The following is a 17927-nucleotide window of genomic DNA, read 5'->3' as shown; positions in this document are numbered from 1 at the left end:
CTGAGAATTGTTCAGAATTCATGAAACAGTAGTAACTCTCAATTCTGGATTTCTAGTGGGGTCCAGGGGGAATAAATAAAAATAAATTAACACCTAGACCAAACATAGTAAAATGCAGAACACCAAAAACCAAGAGAATATATTAAAAGGAGCAGAGATAAAAAGAGATTGTATGCAAAGAAATTACAATTATCCAACAGCTGGTTTATCACAGCAGCAATGGGAGCCAGAAGACATTGAGTGATATCTTCAGTGTAAGAGAAAATAGCTGTCAACCATGAATTTTATACTCAGTAAAATTATCTTCCATGAAACATACTCTTCAAACAGTTTTTGCTATGCTACAAACCACCTTAAAATGTAATATCTTAAAACAGCAGATATTCAATATTTCTCATGATTCTGTGGGTTATATAAGTAGTTCTTATAGTGTGAGCCAATTTATTTGTAACTATATGATCTATTTAATATAAGGGCCTAACTTATATGTCTAGCAGTTGGCAGACAGATTAGTTTAGGAATTTCTTTCTTTTTTTTTTTTTTATATATATATTTTTTTATTTCGGCATATTGTGGGGGTACAGATTTTAAGGTTTCAATAAATGCCCATTTCCCCCCCTGGAATTTCTTACTTATATGTTTCGCAGTTCGTGTAATGCCAACTGGGGAAGTAGCCATGCTTCTCTCATTATCCAGTAGGCTAACCTAGACTTGTCTGTGTAGTGATGAAAGGATTTCCAGCAAGAAGAGAGTGGAAGCTATAAGCTCCTTGTGGCCTTGGATGAGAACTCTTACAACATATCATTTATAAATCAAAACATGACAAGGCTAGCCTAAATTCAAGATGTGTGGAAATAGATTATCCCTTAATGAGAATGCCAAGGATTTGTGTTCATTTTTTGAAATCTCCTGCAAATGCTGAGGTAAATAAATGTTTTAGACTGACAAAGACTAGAAGTGTTTCTTAACAATTTATCACTAAAATTGTAACTTCTGAAGAAATATTTTGGGAGAAGCATTTTAGATAGAAGAAGGAATGAGCAAAGAAATGGAAAACATAGGATAAACCTCAGTGTTCACTGTAATAATGTCTAGTTTATGAGGTTAAAATAATTAAGGTAAAACTCAAAATTGATAACAATGTATTGATAACAATGGAGTGCTTAGGGCTAAAGCATTCTAAGGTCTTATTTTGGGGGAAGATAGTAAAGATATTGGTTAAGATTATACTTTTTAAGTTAATTATGTACTTTAAAAGTTCTTAGATAACCATTAAAAAGTAGAAATGTAATTTATAGACAAAGGGGGAAAATTAGCCAATCCAAAAAGGAGGCAAGAATGGAAAAACACGCAGAAAAAAATAGAATAATAATAATAATAAGTTGCTAGAAATGAATCCAAATATAAGTTTTGAAAATAAGTATAAATGGACTTAAACTATCTATTTAAAGAGAAAGATTATTAGAATGCCTTAAAAAACCTCAGTTATATGATTTTCAATAAAATAAGAAATTGATATAATACAAGCAACTGAAAGTTTGAAAGTAAAAATATATATTAAGACTTAATTGTCAAATATTCACCAAATGAAAACTGAGAGAACAATATTAATATCAGACAAAATTCACTTTAAGTCAAAATAGTCAAAACATTGATAAAATTTTAAAACTGTATTATAATTGTTCGTAAGCAAATATGTGAAAACACCCAATTTTGTAAAAGTCTAAAGAAAATAAGTCAAATTTTATCAGTAATGTCTTCTGGGTAATTAAAAATTATATTTTTCTTTTATGTTTTTGTATTCTCAATGTTTTAAATAAATGAGTATGTATGGTATTACATTTACAGTGAGTAAAAAAATAAATACTTTCTTTGCAGTTTAGTAGCCATTGTGTATGGCTGGTCTTCAAATAACATTTCTTTTCTTTTTTTTTTTTTGAGACAGAGTCTCGCTTTGTTGCCCAGGCTAGAGTGAGTGCCGTGGTATCAGCCTAGCTCACAGCAACCTCAGACCCCTGGGCTCAAGCAATCCTTCTGCCTCAGCCTCCTCTGAGTGGCTGGGACTACAGGCATGTGCCACCATGCCCGGCTAATTTTTTCTATATATATTAGTTGGCCAATTAATTTCTTTCTATTTATAGTAGAGACGGGGTCTTGCTCTTGCTCAGGCTGGTTTCGAACTCCTGACCTCAAGCAATCCACCTGCCTCGGCCTCCCAGATAAATAACATTTCTTGATAAACTCGAGCATGCCTATGTTTGATAGTATGGGAATAATATAGTATGCTTTTGTCTGAAGTTACTAACTTGTGTACTGAATGCATGAAGAATATATATTTAAAAAGAGAAAAAAAGTTGAGAGGCTGAGGTGGGAAAATTGCTTGAGGCCAGGAGTTTGAGACCAGCCTGAGCAAGAGTGAGACCCTATCTCTCCTAAAAATAGAGCAGTATGGAAAGGGTACTCTTTTCAGTAAATTGGCAGGACAATTGGATATCTGTTTCTTTTTGTCTATGTCCCTCAACCGCATCTCCCTTCCTTTCTGTCTCTTTTTATCTCTGTTTCTCATTATATATGTGTATATAGACACATATATACATATATGCATATATATGAGAAAATAAGATTTGACCACTACATCACATCATACACAAAAAATTATTTGCAGATTGATAGTAGACCTAAATGTGAAAGGCAAAACAGTAAAGTTTCTAGAAGGCAATATAGGGATATCTTCATGATCTTATAGAAAGGAAAGATTTCTTTGACCTGACACAGACAGCACTACCCCTAGAGGAAAACATTGATACATTTTACTTCATTAAAACGGACAACTTTTGTTTATCAAAAGACACAAGAGAGTGAAGGTAGACCATAGTGGAGAAGATATTTCCAACACATACAGTTAACAGTGTGTTTCATAATACATAAAGAAGTAAAGACTGACAAGGAATAAGTCAAACAATAAATAGAAAAATGGGCTAAAAGAGGATATTCAATAAATATATGAAAAGATGGGTGTGATACCACTTACCCACTGGATTGGCCAAAATCAAAAAGACTGACGGTATCCAATATTGTAGAGGATGCAGAGTAGGTTTTGTAGAGGCTGACACGTGGACAGGATCACCTAGGAACCATTTCTTTTCTTTTGGCTTCTTTTCTTTTTCAATTTCAGTATACTATGAGGGTACAAATGTTTAGGTTACGTGTGTTGCCTTCCCCACCGGAGTCAGAGCCTCAAGTGTGTCTATCCCCCAGACGGTGTGTCTTGCACTCATTGTGTATGTATCCACCCATCCCCACCTCCCCCCTCCCATTTGCCCGTTGTCCGGTAAATGTTATTCCTATATGTCCATGTAGGTGTCAATCAGTTAATACAATTTGCTGGTGAGTACATGTGGTGTTTATTTTTTCATTCTTGGGATACTTCACTTAGTAGAGTGGGTTCCAGCTCTATCCAGGAAAATATAAGAGGTGCTATATCACCATTGTTTCTTAAAGCTGAATAGTACTCCATGGTATACATATACCACATTTTATTAATCCAGTCATGTATTGATGGGCACTTGGGTTGTTTCCACATCTTTGCAATTGTGAATTGTGGTGCTACAAACATTCGAGTGCAGATGTCTTTTTTATAGAGTGTCTTTTGTTCTTTTGGGTAGATGCCCAGCAATGGGATTGCTGGATCAAATGGTAGATCTACTTGTATCGCTTTAAGCTATCTCCATATTGCTTTCCACAGAGGTTGAAGTAGTTTCAGTCCCACCAGCAGTGTGGGAGTGTTCCTATCTCTCCACATCTACACCAACAATTATTGTTTTGGGACTTTTGAATAAAGTCTTTTGGCTTCTGGTTGGGTTTTACTAAGAGAAGTATTAGCAGGAAGTTAGAGGGTGGGAGAGAGTGAGCTCAGTGAGAATTTATTTCCCTTACTCCTTTCCTGTTGAGTCACTTAGATCAGTTGCCTCCTTTTCTCCAAGGCGACGGTTTCTGTGCAGGATGTTCTATACAGCTATCCTTTCTGATTTTCAGCAGCCACTTTTATGTTTGTTTTCAGGTCTGTGGTTGATAATAACTCCTGCTTTTGCTAGCCCCAGGGAGTAGCACTCTGTGTAGTTGTTTAACCTAGATCCTGCCCAAATCATTGTAAATGTCCTTTTTTAAACACTCAACCCAGTGTGAATATGTTGTCTGTCTCCTATAAGTACTTTAACTGATATTCTTATAATGTAAAATGAGCAATGTAGAGCAGGGCTATTACAACTTCAGCACTATTGATATTTTTGTCTGGATTTTTTTTTGTTGTTAGAGGCTGTCCTGTACAATATAGGATGTTTAGTCACATCTTGAGCCTCTACCAGCTAAATGTGACTAATACTTTCATAGTTTTGATAACCAAAAATGTCTAGGTATTGGCAGATATCCCCTTGGGAACAAAATTGTCCTTGGTTGAGAACCACTGCTCTAGAGTTTTAGTTAACCTCACATCACATATTATTTCATTCAACAAATATTTACTAAATGTTTATTCTTTTTAAGTCATTTTTCTTAGAAATGAATTATACATCTCACTGAAGTATCCAGTTATAAAATAAATTTTGGCATATTCATATAATGGGAATTACCATGTCAGCCTTAGAAATGATGGCAAGATTATATATGACATGGAAATTTGTCCATAAAAGGTTAAAAAGGCAGACTATAAAATATGTATACCATGATTCTTTTTGTTTAAAAAAAAATCCATTTAACAAGTGCATGTATGCATAAAGTCTGGTTGTATTAGGCATTAAACTGTTAATTATGGTTCTTTGGATGCTTTTGTTTTCTTCTGAATATTTTAATGTATTTTCTGAGATTTTTTACATGGAATATAATATTTATAATCTGAAAAAGAAAACATATAGGCCTTTATTTTTAAAACCTATGTTAAAATGAAGATATCTGTACATATAAATAACCAAATTATAGGTTAGAAATTGATTAGTGCCTCAAAATGGACATAAAATGCCATGATGCTTTTAGGCAGTTAGAGATCAATTTTAGCTGGCGGTATTAAGGAGGGTTAACTAAAGGTAATGGTTAATTTAGACTGTGAAAGATATGCATAGAAAAGTGTATTTCAGGAAGAATATGTAGTGTAGGCAAAGGCATAGATGAAAAGTGCAAGGTATTGCAATAATTGGCTTTGGAATTAGGATTTCTTTCTAGCTATATCTGTTATATTTACTTTTAAATTATTTTATCCTTTTTTTCTTAAAGGTTTGAAATTGAAATTGAACCCATTTTTGCAAGTTTGGCTTTATATGATGTCAAGGAAAAGAAAAAGGTAAGGTTATATAATTAGACCATAGTCATTTGTTACAATTGTAGGTTTCAGAAACCTGTTTTTAAGTTGTTTTATAAGATAAATAAATAATGGATTTTTTTGAGAATTATTAGGCATGGATCTTTAAAAAATGACAGAGATTTAATTTATTAAGACTAGTTAAATATTTTCTTACAAAATACTTTGGTTGGAAAACTTTTTTTAAACATTTTTTTGTTTCAAAGCAAGTAGCAGAAGCAACTTTCTTTTAAGAACTAGAAAAGATAATACAAGAAAAGCAAATTTCAAATTTTACCAGCTGAAAAGTCCATTTTTGTATATTTTAAATATTCTATCTTAATGCCCTTAGTTTTTACTATCATAGCTTTATTTTATTTAGGAATTTTTCAGAGGGCTAGTGCATGACAGCATTTCTGAAAATAATGTTCTAATCCTAATATGTAGCAGAAACCTGAAGTGCCTTCAGTGACTTTTGCTGTCAGCATATGACATATTATGGATTTCTTTAATGAAACTCTGCTCTGAGACTTGCATTTGGTAAATCAAAACTGCTGAGATAATATTTATGTAATTTTTTAAAAACTCAATTTGTAATCATCTCAGTGATAATTTCTTTGTATATTTTATTAGAAGTTATATTTTTAATAGAGTTTGGTATATTATTCTTTAGAATATGTTTATTACATTTTCCAGATAGTTTGTATACTTCTTTTACTTTGATTTAAACATATAAAGGTTGATCTCAGGGAAATATAAGATAAACAGTGGTTTAGAGTATAATGTCCTACTATCTGTAATATTTTAATACTGAATATGTATGATTTTTGTGAGTTTTAAAAAATGTACAGATTTAAAAATTTAACAAATGAATTTTAAATATTTTAATACATGTATTTTTTAGATTTCAGAAAACTTTTATTTTGACCTTAATTCTGAGCAGATGAAAGGATTGTTACGTCCACATGTACCACCTGCTGCCATAACCACCCTGGCAAGATCAGCTATTTTTTCTATCACTTATCCCTCCCAAGATGTTTTTCTTGTAATAAAGGTGAGAATAATATTAAATATATTTATTTATTTGTGTAATGTCTGTTTATTTGTCTCTATATCAATATTACAAACTTTTCAAGACCAAGGATTTGGCCTTTACTTAATTTTTTTCTTCTTGATATTCCTTAACACAATATTGGACATACATTGTAAGTGTCACCCAATTTTTCTTGAATGGGGAGCTGTATTAGTCAGGATTCTCAAGAGAAACAAAACTAATAGGAGATATATATCTGTATATCTATATGTTATGTATGTATCTACCTATCTATACTGAGAGAGGAATGGGGAAGATAAATTGATTTATTTTAAGAAATTGACTCACACAATTCTGGGGGCTGGTGAGTCTGCAATTTGTAGGGCAGGCCAGCAGACTAGAAATCCAGGTAAGAGTTGAACTGATGTAGTCTTGACTCTGAATTCCATGGGACGGTAGACCAGAAATTCAGGTAGGATTTCTAAGTTACACTCTTGAGGTGAATTCCTCCTTTAGGAGACCTCAGTCTTTGCTCGTAAGTTCTGCTTGTAAGGACTTGGATGAGTTCTATCTACATAAGAAGAGTAATCTGCTTTATTCCAAGTCTATTGCTCTAAATGTTCATCACCTCTAAAAAATACCTCCACAGCAACATCCAGACTGGTGTTTGACCTAACAACTGGGTATGATTGCTTAGCTAATTTGACACATAAAATTAATCATCACGGGAGCTATACTATAATTTTATCATTCAATTCCTAAATGGTATAAATACTAAAAGCTAAATCATTGATGTCAGAAAGCATTATGATTTGACTGTCAGCCAATTAAGAATAAGAATTACAAATTCTAAAATCTCAGTATTACTAAGCCACTTAGTTTAGTGTAACTTAAAAAATAATTTACCTTAACTTGACTTTGACTTGGGAGTAGCCTAAAATATATTCCTTAATCACTTTATCTTTATTTATATAAAATTGTCATAAAGAGGTAATGAATTTTAATAAGGTTATAAAGTAGATTATGAAACGAATCTGTTTGCCCACAGGAACAATGTCCTAATTTGTGGATACATTCCTATGAATTCAGGTTAAAATAAGTCTTAGTTAAAATGAACAGTAATGATTTAGTAGCAGTGGTCTTCAGAAGCTCACTTAAAAAGTAAAGTTAAGTTCTAGAAATGAATATAAGTGACAAAAATATATAGTTACTTTACATGGGGAAAATAGGTTTTCATAAAATAGAACATATTAAAAGGAATGAGTTGGTAAGATAGAGATGATGGCTGGAATATTGGTTGCTTGAAACAAGATTATTTAATGACAAGATTTGGTTATCATGAGAATGAATAGCTTAGATAGGATTAAAGATAAGAAACATTCAATGTAAATGTTCAATATAAGGAAATGGAGAGATGAATCATGGTACATTCCTATGCTCTAATACTATGGCCATTAAAATCACAATTTGAGGCCAGGTTCACGCCTGTAATCCTAGCACTCTGGGAAGCCAAAGTGGGAGGATTGCTTGAGCTCAGGAGTTCAAGACCAGCCTGAGTAAGAGCGAGACCCTGGCTCTACTAAAAATAGAAAAATTACCAGGGTGTGGTAGCGTGCGCCTGTAGTCCAGCTACTCTGGAGGCTGAGGAGGCTGAGGCAGGAGAATCACTTGAGCCCAGGAGTTTGAGGTTGCTGTGAGCTAGGCTGATACCACAGCATTCTAGCCCAGGTGACAGAGCAAGACTCTGTCTCAAAAAAAAAAAAAGAAAGATCACAATTTGGAAAAATTTCTAATGGTGTAGAAATGTATGCATAATACAATGTTTAGTAAAAAATAAGTAGTACGAAACTGTATACTGTACGATCCCACTAGTGTAAAATATATATGTATGTACACTTAAATGTATGTATATACGTAGAAAAAGATTTTTCTGTAATTTCAAAAAAAAAGAACAAGTGAAATTGTTATTTAAATTTTAAGGCTGGGGCACTGTGGCTCATGCCTGTAATCTTAGCACTTCTTTTGAGAGGCTTAGGCAGGAGGATCATATGAGGAGGAGTTTGAGACCAACCTGAACAACATAGCAAGACCTCATCTTTACAGAAGAAAACAATAGAAAAATTAGCTGAGTGTAGTGGTGTGCATCTGTAGTCCCAGCCACTTGGGAGGCTGAGGCAGGAGGATCACTTAAACCTAGGAATTTGAGGTTGTAGTGAGCTATGATGACGCTGATATACTATAGGTTGGGCAACAGAGCAAGACTCTTTTGTCTCAAAAACAAAAAACTTTTTTTAAAGGAAATACATTTAGCAATTTTCTTTCATCACTTAATGGTCCATCAGGATGATTTTGTTTCTTGAGAGAAAAATTTCCTTGGTATGTGTATCCGTTATTGGTGTATAAGAACAAAAAGACAAAACTCCAGTGGGATACAACAATCAGCATTTTAGTTTATGCATCTTAGTTGTCTGTTGGTCAGCCAGTCTAGGCTATACTTGGTTGATTTGGTTGTACTCCTTTCAAGTGTCTGTCGGTTGGCAGTGTGTGTGTGTGTGTGTGTGTGTGTAGGTGGGTGGGTGTCAGTTGATTTAGCCAGAGTTGTTCTTCTGTATATCTCTTCTTTTCTAGCAGGGTAGCCTGGCATATTCTCGTGGTGATTGCAGAAGTGCCACACGGCAGACACAGTTGCACACGTGCTTTTCAAGTCTTTAGACATATCATGCCAGCTAACATTCTATTGGCCAAAACAGGTCACATGACAGAGCATAAACTCAGGGAATTGGGATATACACTTGGTCTCTTTATTAGGAATAACTGCAGTATAATATAGCAAAGTGAAGTATAAAGGAAAGGTTAAAATTGGGGCTATTACCTGTAATTCTGTCTATCACTGTCTGGGATGCTAGGGTTCTGGTTCAGCCAGGATTATTAATTCCTTGCTTATTTTTGTGCTTTCTTTATTGGCATAATTACTTTCTGGTAAGTATGTGAAGGGGTTACACTGCTATGTTTGTGTTGTTGTTTATGTGTATGTGCCATTTTAGAGAACAAAAACTTGGATTACAATAAGGTAATGTTAATAAAGTTCACTGAAAGTTATTTTAATTAATTTTTATTGACATATGACATAATTATAGAAACAACACAAGTTATAAGTATATAGTTTGATTAATTATCCCAAAATGAACACACTATGTGACCACCCACCCAGGTTAAGAAGTAGAGTGTTAAGAGAGCCTGTAATCCTAGCACCCAGGCAGGAGAATTGCTTGAGACCAGGAGTTAAAGACCAGGCAATAGCGAGACTCTGTCTCTACAAAAAAATAAAGAAAATTAACAGGCGTGGTGGTACATGCCTGTGTAGTCCCAGCTATTCAGGAGGCTGAGGCAGGAGGATCCCTTGAGCCCAGGAGTTTAGGTTGCAGTGAGCTATGATGGCACCACTGCACTCTAGCCCAGGAAACAGAGCAAGACCCTGTCTCAAATAAACAAACAAATAGACAAACAAACAAATTTACTTACTTAGCAGATTTCAGAAACCACCATGACCCATTCCATTCACTGTTTCCTCCCTCTTTCACAATTTTTGCCTGTTTTTGAACACTATAACAATGGAATCAAACAGGATTGTATGTTTTTGTCTCCCTTTTTTCTACTCAATATGATTGTTTGATTAATCCATGTTGTATGCAGCAGTTTTAAATTCATTTTCATTGCTTTGTAGTATTTTATTGTGTGAATATATCACAGTTTATCCATCTTACTGCTGGTGGACATTTTGGTTAATTTAAGTTTGTGGCTTTTTTGGTAATTCTGTGAACATTTCCAGTTTGTGAGGAAATAGGCATTTATACTCATTTCTGTTTAGTATATTCCTAGGAGTAGAATTGCTAAGTCATAGAATGTGTGTCTGCTTTAGTAGATGCTGCCAAACAGGTTTCCAAAGTACCTGTGATAGTTGCATTCCCATCAGCAGTGAATAAGAGTTTCAGTTATTCATACTTGGTATTTATCAATTTTAAAAAATTGAAATATAAAATATATACAATGTGATCCATACAGTATAAATATCTAGGGGAAAAAGGTTGAAGAATTATATTATACATGTATTCATCGGTGTATCTACTCCTGAGCTCACGCTACACAATATTCCCATCACCCTGGAGAGTTCTCTTGTTTTCTCTTTATAGTCACTACCCCTCCCTTCTGCCAGATAACTAGTATTCCAACTTCCATTACCATCATTTAGCTTTCCTCTTCTTGAATTTCATATGAATGCAATCATTTAGTATATATATAGTTTGTGCCTGGCTTCTTTCAATATGATGTCTGTACTGCTTTTGACTATTACAGATAATGCCGCTAGAAACATTCTTGTACATGACTTTTGGAACAAATGTGTTTGCATTTCTATTGGGTATCTATAGGGGTTGAATTATTGCAACAGAAGATATTTATGTCTTCAGTTTTAATAGAAACAGCCAGTTTTTCAAAATGGTTAGTAGAGTTTAACTCCCATTAGCAGTGTTTGAGAATTTTAATTGCTCCATTTCCTTCTTAACACTTGCTATCATCAGATTTTATTTTATTTTACATTTTAATTCATTAATTTTATTTGTTTCTGGTACGTTTATTGAAGTATATCATTTTACATTCCTACCAAAATTAAAAATATTTTCTTTTAAATTTTCTTTTTGGATTTCTCATTGTTAGCGTGTAGATTTTGTATCCTATAACTTTCATTTATTCATTCAAGAATTCATTTATTCTAACAATTTTTTTGTTGAATCTTTAGATTTTTCCATGTAAAAGATCATGTCATCTGCAGAGATAATTTTACTTCTTTCCAATTCAGATGCCTTTATTTAGTTTTCTTGCCTAATTGTTCTGGCTTGGATATTTAGTGCTATTTTGAATAGAAGTGGCTAAAGTAGGCCGGTTGTGGTGGCTTACACCTGTAATCCTAGCAGTTTGGGAGGCCAAGGCAGGAGGATCGCTTGAGCTTAGGAGTTCGAGATTAGCTGAGCAAGAGCAAGACCCATCTCTACAAAAAAAAGAAAAATTTGCCAATCATGATGGCGCACGCCTGTAACCCAAGTTGCTCTGGAGGCTGGGGCAGGAGGATCACTTGAGCGTCAGGAGTTTGAGGTTACAGTAAGCTATGATGATGCCACTGTACTCTAGCCTGTGAGACAGAGTAAGATGATGCCTAAAAAAAATTAAAAGAAGAAGAAGTGGTTAAAGTGGGTATCCTTTTTTGTTCCTGTTTTTAGAGGAAAAGTTTTTAGTATTTTACCTTTGAGTATGATATTGGCTATAAGCTTTTCTTACATGGCTTTTATTATGTTGAGGGTGGTTTCCAAAGTTTGTGCTATATCAGTTGAGATGATCATGTATTTTTTTGTTTTCTGTCAATCTGTAAATGTGATATATTACATTGCTTTTTTTTTTTTTTTTTTTTTTGAGACAGGGTCTCGCTCTGTCACCCCAGCTATAGTACAGTGGTGTCGTCATAGCTCACTGCAACCTCAAACTCCTAATCTTGAGCAATCCTCCTGCCTCAGCCTCCCAGAGTGCTAGGATTACAGTCATGAGCCATTGTGCCTGGCTTTTTGGATATCGAACCATCCTTGCAGTTTAGGCTGACTTTTTAATGCTTAATTAATCTTTATTTTTTTGCCTTTAACAGCTAGAAAAAGTTCTACAGCAAGGAGATATTGGAGAGTGTGCAGAACCATATATGATTTTCAAAGAAGCAGATGCCACCAAGGTAGAATGTCATGCTTCTAGTTCTCCCACATTATTACCATTTTAATTTGGGAGAATACTATACAAAGCGTATTAAAAAAAGTTTACTACTAATTCATTTTTTTCTGTTGGCCTACTTCCTATCTTCCTTTTTTCTTTATTTCCTTTGTCTTCTAGTTTGTGTCATGTGCTGTTCTAGTCCTTAAAATCTGCCCTATCTCAAAACTAATTGATTCTTTAAATTTTTTTTTCTTGGAGAGAACTAAGTTAATTCAGTTTAACTCCTACATAATTAAAAATTTTCCTTATTTACAAAATAGTGATATTGATAACACTTTTTCTAGCAAAACAATTATCCTTGGCTTTCATATGGCTGCAAATAAGGGATATTGTAAAAATAGAAAATACAATCTCTTTTGCATCAGGCGACTAATTTCTAGAATTTAAATAAACGTATAAATGCAAAAGAATTGAATAATTGATATCAAATTTAAGTTACCCTGAATTAGCTACCAGACTACAGGTGATCTTTGAATACAAGATTTAATACTGGAACTGCTAGGAAAGGTATGCTTGAGAAATACTGAACAATCTACCAAAATCTAGAATATGTTTTGCTTTCTCTTTTCCTGAGATTCAGAACAAGAACTGAGCTTTTTTCACTAATATAGGTAGATCTGGGCACATGGTATGTTTCTCTGATCCTTGGCTATCTGGTTGAACTCAAGAGTTAAAATAATAGTATTCTGGCTTCCCCAGGTCATCATTTTACAAATTAAATTTGTTCTGTTAGATGGAACTTGTAAGTATGCTAGCAGCTTACTCTACTCTTAACTTACATATTTACATAGACAGATAGGGTTAAATATACTTGATATGTAGGCTCTTTAAGCAAGAATCTGTTTTGGTGGTAAAATAGATATAAACAGTGCTACCATTTAACTATTGTTCCATATTTTCCCAGCCCTGAGTCCCAAGATAGGGCATTGTCATTGGAATATACCTCACCAAATCCTATTTGCAAAGAGTGTGTGAAAGAGGTGGTATAGGTTTTTAGTCTTCAAGTGTTCGTTGGCTGTTTCAGGCCACCTTAATGTTTGTTTCAAGAATAGCCTGAAAGTTGAGCCAGCCTCAAGAAGTCTTTGAGATATGCATGTACTGTTTAGACTATTTTTTTTTTCAGGGTATAGTCCTCTTATACTTTTTTCATTGCTTCTTTTATTACAATTCCTAGCTTACTTATCATTGGCTTATTTGTGTGTCACCCCCACCACCTTATCATTGTTGTAAGTTAGGGACTGTTTCAGATGGGCTCAGTTGCTTCCATCTTTTACAGATTAAAAAATTTAACAAATTATAACAAAATATTTTATGGTTACCAGCTAGACCTTGGTATGCTTCCTTTCCAAAAATAATACTTGGGACACATAATACATGTTTGGCACTTGCTCTCCTTTTTTTCTCCAAAGAATAACATAATCACAAACAAGTTTTAAAGACTTACTCTATGCATACATTTGCAGAATGTGTTGACTTTGTTCAGTGGTTTAGATAATACATTGTTACTTGATTTCTGAAAGGTACCAATAGTTTTTCTATCTTTGCTGAGAAATGAAATTCTTAACCTGTCCTTTTTATAGTATGAAATAGCCTTTAGTTGATTGCTTTCAAGTGTAATCATATAATGTATAAAGTTCTGGTTTGCAGAATAAGGAAAAATTGGAGAAGCTGAAAAGTCAAGCTGATCAGTTTTGCCAAAGACTTGGGAAATATCGCATGCCTTTTGCCTGGACTGCGATCCATCTGATGAATATTGTTAGCAGCGCTGGGAGTTTGGAGAGAGATTCTACAGAAGTAGAAATCAGTACTGGAGGTAAGAGTGTTTCATGTAAAATATTTTTAAGTGTATACTTTTTTCCTTTTTCCTCACATAGGCTTGTTTTATTTGTAAAATTTGCAATGTGATATTGCATAAAAAGAATTTTCCTTTTTTGCTTTCTTTTTCATTTAACACCATTATTAAGATATAATTCACATACCATATAATTCACTCATTTATAGTATGCAATACAGCAGGTCCTTGAATAACATTGTTTTGTTAAACATTGTTCTGTTACAACATTGATGAGAAAAAAATTGACTCCAATTCTGGGCCACCATCTGTAGAGAGTTTGCACATTCTCCCCATGTTTGTTTGGGTTTTCTTTGGGTACTCTGGTTTCCTCTCACATCCCCAACATGTACATGTTAGGTTAATTGGCTTGTCCAAATTGTGCCAATCTGAGTGAGTGTGGTTGTGTGTGTGAGTCCTGTCCAGAATTGGTTCTTGCTTTTGCACCCTGAGCCTCTGGGTTAGTCTCTGCCCACCCATGACCCTGAACTGGAATAAGCATCAAGCAGTAACTTGGAAAGTGAATGAATGAATGAATGAATGAATGAATATAAATTATTATCAAATAAAAATTTATAAAGTATGTAATCAAATACAAATGCATGACAATAAACAATGCAGTATAAATTGTTCAGCTCACTATATTTGTTATTGCTTGTTTTCAAACTGTGTAGTGGTAGGAGGTGCTCCTTGCAATTTTGCTTTGCAAACATTTATACCTTGATTTAACCTACCACCGCTGTGACTGTTCTCACTCACTGATTCACCAAAAATTGAGCAAATAATTATTTTACTTGTTTTTAGTAATCTTAAATGTATGTATATCTCTTGGCCGGGCGTGGTGGCTCAAGCCTGTAATCTTAGCACTCTGGGAGGCTGAGGCAGGCAGATTGCTTGAGGTCAGGAGTTCGAAACCAGCCTGAGCAAGAGCAAGACCCAGTCTCTACTATAAATAGAAAGAAATTAATTGGCTAACTAGTATATATAGAAAAAATTAGCCGGGCATGGTGGCGCCTGCCTGTAGCCCCAGCTATTCGGGAGGCTGAGGCAGTAGGATCCCTTGAGCCTAGGAGTTTGAGGTTGCTGTGAGCTAGGCTGATACCATGGCACTCACTCTAGCCTGGGCAACAAAGAGAGACTCTTTCTCAAAAAAAAAAAAAAAAAAGTATGTATATCTCACTTTTATTTTAATGTTTAGTATTAGAAGTGTTTGGGTCTTAATTTAGAAGTTTAATGTCATTTTTGTGACCAGAAGTATGCCATAGGAACTTAAGTCTTGTTTATATCGGTTGGCATATGGTAAAATCAGTTTCATTATATGTCGTTTCACTTAAAGTCACTTTTTCTAAGAAAACATTGATGATGTTAAATGGGGACTCACTGCTCATTATTTTTATGATATATTCACAGGGTTGTGCAACCAGCACTAACCACAGTCTAATTTTAGAACACTTTTTTTGTACCTGTTAGCAGTAGTCGTTCCTCATCTCCCAAATCTGAGTTTGGAGATCCCAAATCTCCAAACTCAGCCATAAACAACTACTATTCTTTCTCTCTCTATCGATTTGTTTATGCTGGACATTTCATACAAATGGAATTATACAATATGTGTGGTGTTTTATGGCTATCTTCTTTCATTTAGCATTATATTTTCATGGCTTATCCATGTTGTATATCATGTATCAGTATATGGCTTCTTTTTATTGACAGTCCATTGTATTTTAATGCCATATTTTATTTATCTATTCATCAGTTGTTTTAGTTTTTTCCCACATTTTGGTCATTATGAATAATGCTGTAATGAACATTCATGTACAAGCTTTTATATGGACATATTCTTTTATTTCTCTTGGATATATACCTAGGAGTGAAATTGCTGGATCATATGGCAATTCTATATTTATTCTTTTGAGGAACTGCAAAGATGTGTTCCAACTCTTCTGCATTTTCAGAAATCCTACTTAGCACTATATGAAGGTTCCAGTTTCTCTATATCTTTGCCAGTACTTGTTGTTATCTGTCCTTTGATAATAGCTCTCCTACTACAGGTGAAGTGGTATCTCATTGTAGTTTGGATTTGCCTGTCCCTGATAGCTAATAATGGTAAGCATCATTTTGTGTGTATTGGATGTTTGTGTAACTTCTTTGGAGAACTAGTTATTCCTATCCTTTGACCATTTTTTAATAGCTTTTTTGGTCTTTTTTTTTTATCGTTGATGCCTAATTTTTAAATGGGTTTTTCATCTCCTTGTCACTGAGTTGTAAGAGTTCTTTATATGTTCTGGATGCAAATTCCTTATCTAATGTATGATTAGCAAATGTTTTCTCCCAGTCTGTGAGTTCTCTTTTCTTGACAGTATTGTTTGTAGCACAGAAGCTTTAAATTTTGATAAAGTTCAATATTTCTATATATTTTTTGTCACTGTGCATTTGGTGTTATCTAAGAAACATTATCTAACCCAAGATCAAGATTTACTTATATGTTTTAAGAGTTTTATAGTTTTAGCTCCAACATTTATGTTTATAATATATTTTGAGTTAATTTTTGTGGTGTGGTGTGAGGTAGGGGTCCAACTTCACCCGAATGTGGATATTTGGTTGTCCCAGCACCATTTGTCAAAAAGGCTATTATTTCCCCATTGAATGATCTTAGCACCATTGTTGAAAATCAGATGACCATAGATGTATGGGTTAATTTATGGACTGTCAATGCTATTCCATTGATCTGTATATGCAGCCTTATTATACCAGTGGTATACCATATTACTTTAGCATTATAGTGTTTTGAAATTGAATGAATCCTCCAACTTTATCTTTCTTCAAGATTGTTTTGCCTATTGGGTTCCTTTTTTTTACATATGAAATTTAGGATCAGCTGTCAGTTTCTGCACAGTGGCAGCTGGGATTTTTATAGAGGTTACATTAAATCTGTCAATTTATAGATTATTTCCATCTTAACAATATTAAGTCTTCAAATCCATGAAAATGGGATTTTTTTCATTTATTTAGATCTTTTTCAATTTTTTCAACAATGTTTTGTAGTGGTGTATAAGTCTTGTCCTTCTCTTGTAAAATTTATTCCCAAATATTTTATTGTTTTTTGATACTATTTTAAATGGAATTGTTTTTTAATTTCATTTTCAGAATGTCCATTTCTAATGAGAAGTATGATTGACCTTTTATATTGATCTTATATTATGAGAACTTTTTGAATTTATGAATTCCAATTGTTTTTTCCCCAGATTTCTTAGGATTTTCTATATATAGGATCTTGTCATCTACAAATAAAAATAGGTTTACTGTGTTTTCCAATATGGATGCTTTTTATTTCTTTTTCTTTTCTAATTGCTTGGCTGGATCTTCCTGTACAATGTTAAATAGAAGTGGATATCCTTGTCTTGTTCCTGACCTTAGAGCAATTTCATTCAGTCTTTCACCATCAAGTATGATGTTTGCTGTAGATTTTTCGTAGATGTACTTCAGTAGATTGGGGATGTTCCATTCTGTTCCTAATTTTTTTAGTGTTTTTATCATGAGAGGCTGTTGAATTTTGCAAAATACTTTTTCTGTCCCTACGAAAATGATTTGTATGTTTTTAAATTGCATCCTTTTAATGTGGTATATTGCACTGATTGATTGATTGGTTTGGGGATGTTAAATTGATCTTAAATTTCTAGGAAAAGTACTACTTTGTCATGGCATATAATCTTTTTTATGCATTGTCGGAGTCTGTTTGCTAGTATTTTCTTTAGGATTTTTCATAAGGTATATTGGTCTGTAGCTTTTCTTTCTTTTGATGCCTCTGTCTGGTTTTGGTATCAGAGTAATATTGGCCTCATATAATGAGTTGTGAAGTGTTCCTTCTGTTTTTTGGAAGAGTTTTTGAAGGACTGGTATTAATTCTTTGTAAGTTTGGAAGAATGCAC

The 17927-nt window shown here is 33.8% G+C and overlaps 1 protein-coding gene across 8 annotated transcripts in view; it reads left to right on the top strand.

Annotated features, from left to right (window-relative positions):
• The window catches only part of DOCK7 (dedicator of cytokinesis 7), a 203895-nt gene that overhangs the window by 36637 nt on the left and 149331 nt on the right, over positions 1-17927 (top strand). For all 8 annotated transcript variants that reach the window (XM_012767100.2, XM_012767098.2, XM_075998923.1 and 5 more), the window contains exons 8-11: positions 5266-5332; positions 6234-6383; positions 12052-12132; positions 13818-13983. In XM_012767100.2, coding sequence (XP_012622554.2) covers positions 5266-5332; positions 6234-6383; positions 12052-12132; positions 13818-13983 — 464 coding nt within the window. The remainder of the gene's footprint in view (positions 1-5265; positions 5333-6233; positions 6384-12051; positions 12133-13817; positions 13984-17927) is intronic.

Source organism: Microcebus murinus, chromosome 2 (assembly GCF_040939455.1).
Source record: "Microcebus murinus isolate Inina chromosome 2, M.murinus_Inina_mat1.0, whole genome shotgun sequence".
In the NCBI taxonomy this organism is placed as follows: Eukaryota; Metazoa; Chordata; class Mammalia; order Primates; family Cheirogaleidae; genus Microcebus; species Microcebus murinus.
This window is presented reverse-complemented; position numbering and strand designations above follow the sequence as displayed.